The sequence below is a fragment of the Scheffersomyces xylosifermentans genome, assembly GCF_036884685.1.
Source record: "Scheffersomyces xylosifermentans strain CBS 12540 chromosome Unknown RJT20scaffold_3, whole genome shotgun sequence".
NCBI classification, from domain to species: Eukaryota; Fungi; Ascomycota; class Pichiomycetes; order Serinales; family Debaryomycetaceae; genus Scheffersomyces; species Scheffersomyces xylosifermentans.
In genome coordinates this window covers 1,887,965-1,901,640 of record NW_027042941.1, presented here as the reverse complement: position 1 = coordinate 1,901,640, position 13,676 = coordinate 1,887,965, and the positions used below count along the sequence as shown (strand labels likewise).

General features: G+C 41.3%; 6 protein-coding genes across 6 annotated transcripts; 4 read left to right on the top strand and 2 right to left on the bottom strand. All coding sequences in view use genetic code 12, as the record gives it.

Moving 5' to 3' along the window:
* Positions 1-2,127: 2,127 nt before the first annotated feature.
* On the top strand, positions 2,128-2,610 carry RJT20DRAFT_134571 (uncharacterized protein; the record flags this gene model as incomplete). Its single annotated transcript, XM_064918336.1, has 1 exon — positions 2,128-2,610. One exon carries the CDS (start codon positions 2,128-2,130, stop codon positions 2,608-2,610), a length of 483 nt encoding a protein of 160 aa, XP_064775360.1.
* A 1,230-nt stretch (positions 2,611-3,840) lies between these two features.
* Positions 3,841-6,451, top strand: RJT20DRAFT_127498 (uncharacterized protein). The gene has a single exon (XM_064917015.1). It carries the CDS (start codon positions 3,955-3,957, stop codon positions 6,112-6,114), a length of 2,160 nt encoding a protein of 719 aa, XP_064775359.1. The 5' UTR covers positions 3,841-3,954; the 3' UTR covers positions 6,115-6,451.
* On the top strand, positions 6,315-7,642 carry RJT20DRAFT_38684 (uncharacterized protein). The gene has a single exon (XM_064919952.1). It carries the CDS (start codon positions 6,515-6,517, stop codon positions 7,505-7,507), a length of 993 nt encoding a protein of 330 aa, XP_064775358.1. The 5' UTR covers positions 6,315-6,514; the 3' UTR covers positions 7,508-7,642.
* On the bottom strand, positions 7,643-9,062 carry SLP2 (Slp2p). The gene has a single exon (XM_064919953.1). It carries the CDS (start codon positions 8,813-8,815, stop codon positions 7,778-7,780), a length of 1,038 nt encoding a protein of 345 aa, XP_064775357.1. The 5' UTR covers positions 8,816-9,062; the 3' UTR covers positions 7,643-7,777.
* A 14-nt stretch (positions 9,063-9,076) lies between these two features.
* On the top strand, positions 9,077-10,630 carry RJT20DRAFT_127496 (exosome non-catalytic core subunit). Its single transcript, XM_064917014.1, has one exon. It carries the CDS (start codon positions 9,414-9,416, stop codon positions 10,335-10,337), a length of 924 nt encoding a protein of 307 aa, XP_064775356.1. The 5' UTR covers positions 9,077-9,413; the 3' UTR covers positions 10,338-10,630.
* A 106-nt stretch (positions 10,631-10,736) lies between these two features.
* Positions 10,737-12,053, bottom strand: MIT1 (mannosylinositol phosphorylceramide synthase catalytic subunit; the record flags this gene model as incomplete). Its single annotated transcript, XM_064918776.1, has 2 exons — positions 10,737-11,004; positions 11,098-12,053. 2 exons carry the CDS (start codon positions 12,051-12,053, stop codon positions 10,737-10,739), a joined length of 1,224 nt encoding a protein of 407 aa, XP_064775355.1.
* Positions 12,054-13,676: the final 1,623 nt, after the last annotated feature.

Genomic DNA, 13,676 nt, shown 5'->3' with positions numbered 1-13,676 from the left:
TCAAATTAGGACAACTCTATTGCTTCCCACACAAAACAATTCGATCCACCCACAAAGCAGTGGGCACATACTTCCTAATTCAGCGCAACCACAAAATCAGCATAGGAGCTAAACGTTTCATTCTACAAGACAAAAATACTCATAAACCGGCCCTTATACGTCTAATACCCAAAAGAGCCAAATCGAATAACATAGCAGATTTCAGACCCATCCTGTTAATCAACACTTCCACCAGACTTCTTGCCTCTGTTTAACAGCCGGCTTCTTAAGCATATCGATACAATAGTCGGCCCACACCGGACTGGGTTCATGCGAAAGCGCCAAATGGATAACCAATCCTCAAGCTCAGAACTGTCATTAACCCATCACGGACAGGTCCCCGGAGGACTCATATGACCCCCTGATACCACTCGACTTCACGGAGGCTTTCGATAATTTCTCCCTTGTATACCTAGGAAACTATTAAAATCCTTCAATTTCGGGGAGACCATGACTCTCGCAATTATGGAACTCACCACCCAACAAACAGGTCAAATGTATCAACGAAACCCTTAGTGACTCTTTCCACTCCACAAAGGCATCCGCCAAGGGAGTGTGATTCTGCCGCTACTTTTCAATATCGCCGTTGAACCCTTCTTATATCAGCTTGAGACAGCATTAGTGGGAATAAACTACCACTAAAATGCGGCACGACATTGACTGCAAAATATCTCGCATTTGCAGACGATGTTACGATATTCACACTGACTAAAGAGGACTTCACCGCTTTCCACAATGCCCTAGAATACATTCATAAAGCTTCCGGGTCTCCAGTAAGTGCGAATAAGCCCGCCACATACTATTTTAATAACCAACAAAACATACATGAAGTACAGCCTATCCTGCAATTCCCAACTCATCTAATAAAGGATGCAAATTTCAAGTCCCTAGGCATCCCAGTCCATTCATTCGACTGGACACCTACAACAACTCAATGAGAACACAATTGATTCTTAACACGGCGAAAGAGATCCCATTACTTCTCAGGGCCCAAGGTATTCAACCAATACCTTTAGTGCAAAATATACTTTCGTGATCTCCATTTCTAATGGAAGAAACCGAGATATGCAACTTATGTTTAAAAATCTTTTTCCTTCCATAAGAGCAGACAAGTTGACAGCCTTGAAACAACAAGGTGGCTTCTGCCTACTAGACCTTTGACATCAACTCCAGGGCCGCCGAGCAAAATTCATCTATTCTCTACTCACAAACCATCATCATTTCAATATCATTATCTTTCGGGATAAATTACAGCATTACATCAATCAAAATGCTGCCATTTCCCCAGGCACACTCCTCCACTAGGACAAATATCTCACCTATCCCTGGTTTGAGTCCTCGCTGGAGCGAATATTTCCCACAAAACACGAGGTAGCCTTCAAAATGCCATTTGCACTACTCGCTCTCCTGAAATTAACAGAAAGGCGACGTGCACAGGCAGGTCGACACTTGTTTGACCGACGCTGAATTCAACACTTGGGTATCCTTCTTCACTACAAATAGTAAAATCACCTACATCCTCCTCTTTTTCATCTAGTAAGAAGATGAATTGATTGCATCAAAGGGTTTTGGCAGAGAGTTTTCACCGCGGACCACCACCCCTCCCTGTACTATCACACTGTCTTACTCTTATCTCTTTATTTCGAAAAAAAATACAACTGTCCACACAGACAAGTCTAACTCGGCGCTACCAATCAATCAATCAACCAACGACTCCATACTAAAAATGACATCCGGGTAACATTACAACCAACAAACCTACACACAAGGCAACCAATGATTGAGTGAGAAATTTTGATTTTTCACACTAACAATTTTTAACTATGGGAGTGTTGATAGAGGTAACCCATTAGGCGCCAGGTAACCATTCTAGTGCCATCTAATATAGCAAGTCATACCAAGTAGGTGGAATTGTTGATAAGGTCCAAGAGTAACATTTGAGAAATTTTCAGGTTGAAATTATCACGAAAAAGTAGTTTTCTTTTAGTGCTTTTTCCATAACTTAGTCTTCTATTATATTACTGCATTACTACCGAGATAAAACTCATCCAAAAGAATTACACCATTCCTAGCATAACACATCACACAATGTACAGAATAAGTTCCATCTCAAGACGCTTGTTGTCGAAATCCATTGCATCGCCAAAATTCATCCGTCTCAATTCAACGGTTGCTCCTGTTAGAAAGACATCAACCGGTTTGACCAAGGAGGAACTAGAGGGCCAAGAAGTAGCTAAACAAGCCCCAAACAGAGACTTACAGTGGTCTAACTCGCAGGAGTCCAGATTAAACGTGATTACAAGACACCCACACAGATTTGTCCAAAGGGAGTTGGACCTCCAACCAAGACCATACGCAGCCATTGAGTTGATTGCCAAGGAGCCAATAAGATACTTGTCTCACCACGACGGTAACATCGCCGTTTGTGACGGAAACAGAGGAAGCACCTTGCAAGGTCACCCTAAGGTTTACATCAACTTGGACCAAGCTAAGGCACATCCATGTGGCTACTGTGGATTGAGATACGCCAAGGAGGAGTTCAAAGAGGTCATTGAGGCTCAAGAAGCTTAGGTCTGGATGGACCAAATCACTGTAGATTAACATATTCCACGGAGTGGAGCATTCATGTGGATTCTAGAGACGGAATTAGAATAGTAGGGCCTGTTAGGTATCCTTTGGATCCGGAGTTAGAGTCCACTTTAACCATAAATCATGCGTTTCGTTTGATATCTTTATTATACATATACGATAAATGACGGTAGGAAGAGAGTGTAGTGTAGTTGTAGGATATGGAAGTGTAGGATCAAGACCAAGGCAGCAGAAAGATATTCCAAAGATCGTAGAGAAGTTGGAAGATCTATACAATATATATAATATATATCAAAGAACTATAGACCATACGAAAATAACGTCTATAGCGACAGACTGCAAAAAGACTAACAAATGCTAGCACTCTACAGTATCACTTCTAAGTATGCAAAAAATGAACGCTAGTACAATAGCAATAGCAATAGCACTAGTGCTAAGTAAAAATAAAATGCTAGTACAATACCTCTAGCACTAAGGATAGTACCCACCATACCATACCATACCATACCATAGCTCACTCCACAAAATGGGATCCTCTGACATCATTTTAGTCAATATTATTTCATAACTATATCATCCAGAACCAATCTTTCCATTAACAATATACCATCTTTTTCCGCCTACAAATAAACTCCTTCACCTTAAACTATTTATACTCCTTCCATCTACTCGTCTGTTCCCTCTCTTATTTTCTTCTTCTTTTGTTGTTTCCTTCTCTTGTTCTCTTCTCTTCTTCTCTTCTTCTCTCTCTACCTATTCCCTCGCTTCCTCGCTTCCTCTGGTCCTGCCCGGAGTCAAACGTCATCCATCTTTGACTCGCTCGTTTGGCTGAAAACAGCAACTTGACTTCTTCCGATCTTCTGATAAGCGAACTCTGGAGTCGTTCATGTGGAGACGGATAAACGGTTAAGACAAGTGGTTTATTGTTCTTTTGAAGACCCTGGAACCAGCTGTAGTTGTGATACGACCATTTGCTCGGGAATTTCGTGGTTTGTTCTGGGAATTACTCATAAAAATTAGAATCTGGTATTGCTGCTAATTTTTCTTGGTACTTATAGTTTGTAGTTTGTAGTATAGGCATTGGAAGAGTTCTCAGTGGTGTTTGACATAGAAACAAAGAAAGAAAGATAGAAGACAGAAAGAAAGAAAGAAAGAAAGAAAGAAAGAAAGAAAGAAAGAAAGAAAGAAAGAAAGAAAGAAAGAAAGAAAGAGTGCTTGAACTGTTAAAGGGAATTGACAGAAACTTACCATAAGAAGGTAAAACAGCTAAACATTCAGCATATACTTGTGAATTCAATAGACTTCATCTACAAGCATCAAGACTGAATGTCTCAAACAAGAATCTCTTCGGATTCAAGCCGAATTGATCATACTCCTCACAATGCCCCACAAGAACGCCAGGATGCTCTGAATCTGGTGTTCAATGTGGCTAATACACAAAACAACTATGAAGAACAGGAGCAGTTGTCACGCTTACAATCATCAAAGCGGTTTCTAACGAATCTCCGAATATCGGATGTGTCCAATGGTATCATATATGGATTGTACTACTCCAAGAACCACTTATTTCATTCGTATGTGGTAATTCCAGTAGGAATCTTAAGTCTATTTACTATCTTGTATGGCCTCAACCAGCTTCTTGTGAAGGTGATAAAAATCAAGTTCCCAGCATCAGTCTTGGGCATGTTGATCAACTTGGTCGTTTTGGTGGTGTTAAATGTCTTTGCTGACTTTGCTGACCACCGAAAGTCAAACAGCTCCGTGTGGAAAAACCTCAGCACGGGTTCGTCATGGATCTTGACGAACTATTTGATAATCATTAAGCCATCGATGAACTTCACTTTGAAGTGGATCAATGTGTTTTTCATTCCTTCTTTCATCATCTTGCCGCTTTCAGACCATATAACGTTCATAGAATGCTTAAAGATAGCAGGTGTATTCGTTGGAGGATTCCTCATTCTATTATGCATTGACGTTTATGCTATCATGGGATTGAAATGGGTATTGAATTACTTTGGAATCTTCAACGATGATACAAAAATGGAAGCAACATCTAGTTCTGACGAATCCCTCAACGGAGAAGTGGAAGAAATCGAATTAGAGGACATTAACTCAACTATTACATCTACTCTTGTATTCACAAGTATGAGAGATGATATCACCACCATCGATATTTCAAATTTAAGACCAACTAGAATGGAACAAGAGGCCTCTAGCCGAAGTTTCTCCGTTAATGAGAACCCATTCAATACCGAGAATAATTCGATAGAAACTTCGACCTTTAGGCACTTGACTCCCAATAGTCTCCCTCAACCAGAGCCAGTATTTCATAGGGATCATCCAATCGAGGGCCCTTCGTCGAGATTGGCGTCTCCTAGAGTTAAGCGAGGTCCCGAGAATGAAGGAATTATTTCCCTGGAAGCAAGCACTTCTTCGATTGGTAACGAGGGCACTTCCATAAATGACACACAGAGAGAGCCAGCAGCCTTGGAATCAGCACAGGAATCATTCTCGCCGAAGTTGAATGACCTGTCAAAGAAAATAGTGATATTCCTCACTAACTACATTGATTGGATCTTGTACTCGTTCCTCTTCTTGGTTTCACTCCCATTCTACTACGTTTCTGCATTCCATGTATTCCTACCATATCACCTCGGAATGACAATCATTTCGTATTACATTGCATTATTGATCCCTCAGAAATGGCCAAGCACAAAGAAATTTGCTCATCCTATCTTGATACTGACAGCAATGATTCTATTCATGTGCTTCATAGGATCTTTAATCTACCACAACGGTCAGCCTAACGGATTCTTAGAGGATTTGCGGTTTTACAAGACGGGCAAAAACTACTTAAACTTATTTAATGACAAGATCCTTATAGACAATGGGCAAGAGGTGACAATTCCTAAAGACGATAGAACAGCCACTGCTAAATGGCCAGGATGTGGTGATGTCTTGAGCTCCCTTATGGACATCTCCATTGTATCTTTATCCTTACCGATGTTCACGCATAGAAAGGACTTCGTGAAGAACTTCTGGGTGTTGATGCCTCCAATAATATTATCCATTGCTCTTACGTTTTTCATCTATCCAGTGTTTTGTATCAATATCGGTATACAAGCAGAGAGATCTATTGGGTTTATTGGTAGATCGGTAACTTTGGCGCTCGGGACCCCTTTGATTACATCACTAGGGGGTTCTGTCTCGTTGATGGCTGTTTGCACGATTTTGAGTGGTATCTGTGGTGTCTTGGTGGGGGATACTCTTTTTGCATTTTTAAGGGTTCCAAAGAACGATTATGTCACAAGAGGTGTAAGTCTCGGAATCAACTGTGGAGCCATTGCTACGGCTCATTTGCTCAATGTCGACCCGAGAGCTGCATCGATGAGTTCCTTGAGTTTCAGTGTGTTTGGAACTGTTATGGTGATCATGGCGAGTGTTGGAAGTGTAAGAGATCTTATCAGATCTTGGGTTGGCTTGTAGAGGAGAGGAAAGAATGTTATGCTAGTAAGAGTACTACAAAGGGTATTGGACCAGAAGAAAGCACTACGATAACATGTCAGATAACACCAATTTGAATACCGCCACCACCACCACTACTACGACCACCACTACCCATTTCTATACATCAACACCTTGAACCCCACAAACCAACTGAACCCTTTACAAAACCAATTAAACCTGTCAAACTCCCCAAAAGCGCATTTAAAGCGCATTTACACTGTATACGGCGCTACCACGCAGCGATACGCGACTTGAAAAATTAACGATTTTTCAGATTTCGATTTTTGAAGGCATTTTTATTCACTTTCAATGGTCATATTTATTGGTTTTATTTAGTTGTAATTAACGTAAATAGAACATTAGCATATCAGGTAAGACAATGACGAATTCACTATATGTAGACGCGAATAGTAGAGTGATTTTGCTTCCAAAATCATCGGAAACTTCTAGCTATCAATTGGTAGATATACCCATACCGCGAGATTTATCGCGTACCAAGCCGTACTTGGTTAATGAGGGAAATGACCAGAAAACTAGTATATACGACCTCAGCGAGGTGAAAAATGACAACCCCTACACAGTCCAGGATAACGTGCCCGTTTTAAAGAACGGAGATCCCGTGAAGTCGTTCATATTTGAAGCTTCTGGGGAAGAAGGTGCTGTTATACAGTCAGGAAAGGTGCTTGTAGCCAACAAATTCGACATTACATGGCTTTTGATCTCGATATTCTACTCAAAAGACCAGTTTACGAAGAACTTCATTACGGTGGAAGATGTAATGGACAAATTGGCTGCAATTTTCAGCCAAAATGACAAATGGGTTCATACTCTTTCAGACCAATGCTATCTGGAAAGCTTAGTAAAGATCTGTGAAAGCATTGTGGAGAATAGAGAGATGTTCTACAAGTTTTCAATTGAAAAAACGTTTGAATTCGTCAAGAATAAGGTAGAGCTTCTCCGCGAGTTTATAGCAAAGGGTGAAAATTCTATCATAACAAATATTAAGGGGAAGTTAACAGACAAGACTGCTGCTATTCAAGACATTCCAGAAACCATTTTGGCACTTATGATTTTGAGGTATTCCGTTGACTTCGTATGCGATTCCTACGTGGGAAGCAAGTTCAAGAAGGAGTTCCTTACTTATACCAAATATGACTTCACCGAGTTGGACAATTACCTAACAGAGTTACAAGATAAACAGAAGAACTTGCAAGTGGTGGAAGCCAATATGAATGCAGTTGCACAGTCATCAGCACAAACGTCTTCCAAGAAGAAGAAAGAAGACTCAAAGAAGAAAACTACCTTGAAGAAAGTGGTGAAGAAGGTTGCTGTGGGAAAAGGAGCATTAGACGGCTTCTTCAAGAAGGCTTGAATAGGGATATAGACACAATAAACAGCACCACCAAGATCCTTATAATTCTTTTGCAGCAATGTAGTTTCGTTTTTGGATCCTTGTCTACTTTGTAGAAGCCTACATTTAGCCCGTTATTCATACAACAAATGTATGTATTATTGTATTTACAAGATAAGTATACTTCTGACAAAAATACATCCAGAGTACATTAGAGACTCATTAAACTATGCTTTTTTGATAGGTACGAAGAATCAATAATCGAATAGTCTTTAATCGTCAATCGATTTTCTACTTCTTCAATTTGCTCATATTCTCGTACATGGACAATCCTGAAGCCATCATTCCGCCCAAGTCTCCCAAGTTTTGTGGAATCACCACAGTGTTGGTCTCCTTGGCCAAGTTACCGAATTGTTTGATGTATTCCTGAGCAACTTGTAAGTTCACAGCACTCTCTCCACCTGGAGTTTCCTTAATGGCCTTGGCAATTACCAGCAATCCCTTAGCAGTAGCTTCAGACTTGAGAAGAATCGATTGTGCTTCACCTGCAGCTCTGTTGATTTGCTCTTGTTTGTTAGCCTCAGAAGCAAGAATAATCGATTGCTTCTCACCCTCAGATATGTTAATCTTGGATTGTCTTTGACCTTCAGACTCCAAGATTTCGGCTCTCTTGGATCTTTCAGCGCTCACTTGACGATGCATGGCATCTAAGACATTCTGTGGAGGGTGAATGTCTCTGATCTCGTATCTCAAACACTCGACACCCCAGTTGTCCCTAGCTGCTTCGTTGATGACCTGGTTGATGTTGTTGTTTAACATTTGACGCTCCTTCAACACGGCATCAAGAGTTAAAGAACCAATTTCAGATCTCATGGTTGTCTGTGCTAATTGCGAAATAGCAAACTTAAAGTCTTCCACACCGTAACTTGCCTTATATGGGTCAATGACCTTAATATAAAGAATACCGTCAAGCTCTAACGACACGTTATCCGAGGTAATGGCGTTCTGGGAAGGAATTTCTATGGCAGACTCCTTCAACGACTGAACGTAGGTGATCTTGTCAAGCACCGGGATAAGAAAAGTGAGGCCCGGCTGCAAAATACGGTGGAATTTTCCCATTCTTTCGACAATCCACGCAGTCTGCTGGGGAACAAACCTAATAATGGTGTTCGTAGGCAATTGCTCTCTCTGGAAGAAGTTCAAAGACGATTGGTAGCCATTTCCCAGAGGACCGTTGGTGAACATACGTACTGACAGAAGAGCATAAGGAAGGGCGCTTCTTCTAGCCGAATTCACGGCAATTCGCTGCAAAAACGTCCTTGTCAACATTCTGCGATACTGAACTACAACTTCTACTACTTAACTTGTGACAAATCAAGTGTAAACCTCAACTTTTCACAAGAAGAACTCATTCATTACCATCTCCACTCATAAAAATCGAGTGCCACCGGAAAATTCGAGGTCCGATACCGGGAGTGCATACAACACTGAGTCCAATAAGTCTGAAGACTATGAAATGGGGTACGGTAAAATGGGTTGTTGGAATTGTGTTTTGTAGGTGAAAATTAGATATTTGTTCTAGCTAGACTAGTGGCTACCGAACAAGACTAATTACGTCCAATTTAACAGATATTTAGACCCTTTTGAATACGTCTGTTGATGTCTAACTAAGGGTACGGCATATAAGCCGGCCATATTCTCATCTCGAAAATCGAATTTTGCAGACTTCGAAAAGGTTGAAATCGGTGGTTTTTTGGTGAAAAGTTGGGATAGAACTACCAAGGAGGAATATTTGAGTGCTGAAAGTCGGTAGGTAGTTGGAAACAGCAAATTGGATTGAAGAATTGTCAATTTTTCAGCAATTTTTACAGTGAAAAACCGTTTTTAACCGGGGTCTTTTGTACCATTTGTAGCATTTCTTAAGAGAATGTCTAAGAACATAGAAGTGTCGACTAACGAGAAAACTTACTTCCTTGAGGCTCTCAAGCTGGGAATAAGACTCGATTCGCGTGCCTTTGATGAGATCCGCCAGCCGGAAATCACTCTCTCGAAGAAAGAGTATGGCTACGTCGAATTGGACTGGGGAACCACGAAGTTAGCCGTGAGAGTCAGCGCCGAAATCAGAAAGCCATACGAAGACAGACCGTTTGAAGGTCTTTTTATGATAAACTGTGAGATCAGTTCGATGTCATGGCCTCACTTTGATAACCAGAAGAATTCCAATGACGAAGTACTCATTGCTCGTATCATTGAAAAGGCCATAAGAAGGTCCAATTCACTTGATTTGGAATCGTTATGTATCATCGCTGGTGAGAAGGTTTGGTGTATAACAGTTGACTTGAACTTCCTTAATTACGACGGAAACTTCATAGACGCAGGCTGCTTCGGAGTAATGCTTGCATTGCATCATTTCAAGAAACCCGATATAAGTATTGTGAATGGAGGAGAAGATATCATAGTACATGATGTTAACGAGAGACAACCAGTGCCTCTCAGTGTATTGCATGTTCCCGTATGTCTCACATACTCTTTCTACAACCCAGGAAACAAGGAGTCCAATTTGAAAGGAGAAGATGATGACGAGATATATCTCTTGGACGCCAATTTACTTGAAGAGCAGAACCGTGAGGGTTCCATTGTGATTACATTGAATAAGAATAGAGAGTTAATTCAGCTCAGTAAAAATGGAGGAATACCGATCAATGCAAACGTCTTGCTTGAATTGTCGTTCAAATCAATGAAAATCGTGGATAGGTTAACTGAAAAGATCAAGGAGGTGATAAAGAAACACGAAGCTGAGAGGTACGAGGAGTTGAACTTGAGGTTGTTGGAAGTTGGAGCTGACCGTTAGAAAGGTCATAAGATAGGAAAAGAGAATAAAAGATGCAGGGCACAACTTGAGGGTTATTTCACGAGATGACTTCGGATGTATAGTAGATTCATATAAATAATATAGCATGGATTTGTATCCATTTTCATAAGATAGAATATCAAATAAGATATGGTCGAAAGAGAGACTATCGCTGTAGATTCCCATGAACTGGGCAGTTAGAGGGCGTTAGTAAACTTGTGGTGGTTTGAGCAAGTACTCCATCCAGAGTCCAATCTAGATTGCTACAGAATATCAGTTGAATCATTACTATTAATGTATTAGACTTTATGTATATATATTAGGTGTATATCTCCGCGGGGATCCGCAGTTCTATTCGTAGATGGGCATTAGTTTAATCATGAGTGGTACATATATATATCACACTATGTTATCGTTATTCTTCGCAACATAGGTCTCACCGTCGTTATCGGACTCAGAGCTCTGGTCTATTGTGTTAAGGGGAGTAATAGCAGCGACATTTGCAGCATTTTCGTCCTTCTGAATAAGATTATCCGAAGCAGAACATGAATCGTTAATGAAGATCACATCGCTCTCTTCGCTATTCAACTTTTCCAAAATCGAAAATTCAATTGGAAGATTGGAATCCTTTCTGGAACGTCTCTTTATGTTCTTGTTCAACTTAACTCTAATAAGTGAGAGCAAGTTTCTTGGTTGCTTATCGTCACTGTCTTTACCTGCTGCAGAGGAAACAGATTTTGAATGTTTGTTGGTTTGGAACAAGTTGATGAGAGGGCTAGCCAAAACATAGACGAAACCACTCAACTTGACAATCAACTTCTTGAAGTTATTGGAAATCACCCACGAGTAGAATAAGTACTCAAGATAGAAAACAAGACCAGCAATCAAGAAACCTGCAAAAACAGCCAAACCAATGTGATGAGCCAAGCCCTTAATGAACTTAGCATCGTCCAAATGCCATGAGGAACCCGGAGCAATGGCAAAGAACGAGTAAATGTGGGTCTTGTAATCATCTGGCATCAAGATACGGACTTTTCCAGCTTCTGGAACACCCCAACGCTTGTATTGCTTCCAGACAACAGAAAGGAACAATGGTCCAGTGGAATACATGATTGTAATGTATGGCACGAACCAGTTGCGTTTATAAGTTTGAAGTGAGTCCAAGACCTTCAAGAAGAATGGATGCTTTGGGACAGCACCCATGACGTCGTTGGAAATACCCGTTGGGATGGTCTTACGGACAAAGGCAGGAACCGTTAAGAGAGGATCCAATCTGCGTTCGCAACCGTCGTCCAAGTCAATGTAAACACCACCATAATGGACCAAAGCAAAGTATCTGATCGCGTCTGCTCTTTCTATGGGGTATGGATAACTGTCCCAAGTCTTGAGGAACCAAGGATACTCCTCCGCAATGAATTCTCTGGCCATCTCATCTGTCCAAAGAATATATTGGTAGTCTGGATGCAAGTCAACACATGCTTGTTGGCCTGGCTTCCAAATTTCTGGGATTTGGGTTGTTTTGTAGGTTTGGTGGATGATTTTGGGGATGATGATGGGGCGTTCTATCTGGCCATCCACTGGGTTGAGTTCGACGTCTAAAAGAGCGTCAGCAAACGAGTCGTCATGTAGAAGGGTTATCAAGTCAAATGTGCAATAGACGAGATAGACAATGAGGGCGACGTGAGCCCAGATGATGTATTTGAGTTCTTTTCTCATTTCGAGGATATTTGACTATGAATATGACTAGTAAACTGTTTGGTAACTAACGGTCAATAGCTAATCTTTAATGTGGGGATGACAGTATATACTACGAAATGACGATAAAACACAAATCTCGATGGTAGTAGACACTTTAAATGCAAGGAAGGCGAGCAATGACGCAGGAAATGACTGATACTGAACCGTTGATGACGAAGTTAGCCTTTAATTTCAATTGTGTGGTTGTTTTTTACCGAGCGACAGAGTATGACGAAATGAGATCACAACGACAACAGTACTGAAAAAAGACGGCTGAAAGCTTGTTTAAAAGCGGTCACGAGTCGTGGGGACTGTTTGAAGGTGTTGTTGTGGTGTTAAGGACGATGAACGACGTGGAAAACCGATGTTTTGGCGACTTCTTCCTGGTGTAACGGGCTTGACTGGTGGTTGTGTTTGTTTTTACAGTCACAAGAATACTACCAGTCACAATTGCCAGTAAACAGAAGAACTCGCTGGAAGACGTTTAATATACTATATAAAAACGAACTGGCACCAGCAACTCACTACACTGCCTGGAATGCTGGGATTCACTATATCGATTTAGATCTGCAAAAACAATGACGCCCAGTGGAAGCGTGCAATTAAAAAAAAGATAATAAATATATTACTTGTATTAATATGGTTGCCGTTTCTTTCTCCAACCCTCAATCACTCTTTCTTTCCAAAGTGGGCTATAGATCCATATTATAGTGCTGTGCGCGAGTGCGAGCGTGAGAGATGATGGCTGGGAAAGTGAGAGGGTAAGGAAGTCGTGTGGGCACCGAGGGAGGGAGGCTAGGTAGAAGATGCAAAGACGCAGAGACGGAGTAACGCAGAGGAATATGGAGAGTGAGAGTGAGAATGGTGAGAAAAAGGTGAGAAAAAGGTGAGAAATGGTGAGAAATGGTGAGAGATACAGGAAAACAAGCAGGAAAATTGAAGAAATAGAAGCATTCAGCGGGAGCGAGTCCCAGCCCAGCCCAGCAGTTAACCACAAGCAGAGTGTAAAAAAAACCCGTCGCCGTCGCCGTCGCGGTAGTGGGATGGGTGGAGAGTGTCTCTTCTTTTTTTTTTTTTTTGCAGGTTAGGGGAAAAATAGGGGAAGCAGTGGAAATGTGAAGGAATAGGGACATAATTAAAAAAAAAAAAATAATAGAGCTGTACAGTCATGGGAAACGGCGAGCGAGTGGAAATTTGGAGGAGGAGGGGGGAAGAGAAAGAAGGGGTCGTGTGTCTACTAGAGGGGCCCCAAAGAAAGACCCAGACAGGGATGCTAATGGTAATGCTACTTTGGGAAGAATGACAGCGAGATATGTGTGTGTTTGTGTGCTTGTGTTGAGCAAATGGAAATGACATCGTATGAGGGGTTAGAAACGTCGTCGTCTCTCATCACATCAGATTTCATTCTCAATATCATTCTCTTTCTCATAGACTTGCTCTCACACAATGTGCCTGGGGAGAGCCATTATACTCACCAGCGATAGCGTACCATTGTGAAATAAGGTTGCTGCACTTCACACGCAGGATAGAACAGCCAGAAGATAGTTGCATGGTAACGGTGCCCCAATAAATGCGGTCACGTGATGTGATGGTGAAATTTCC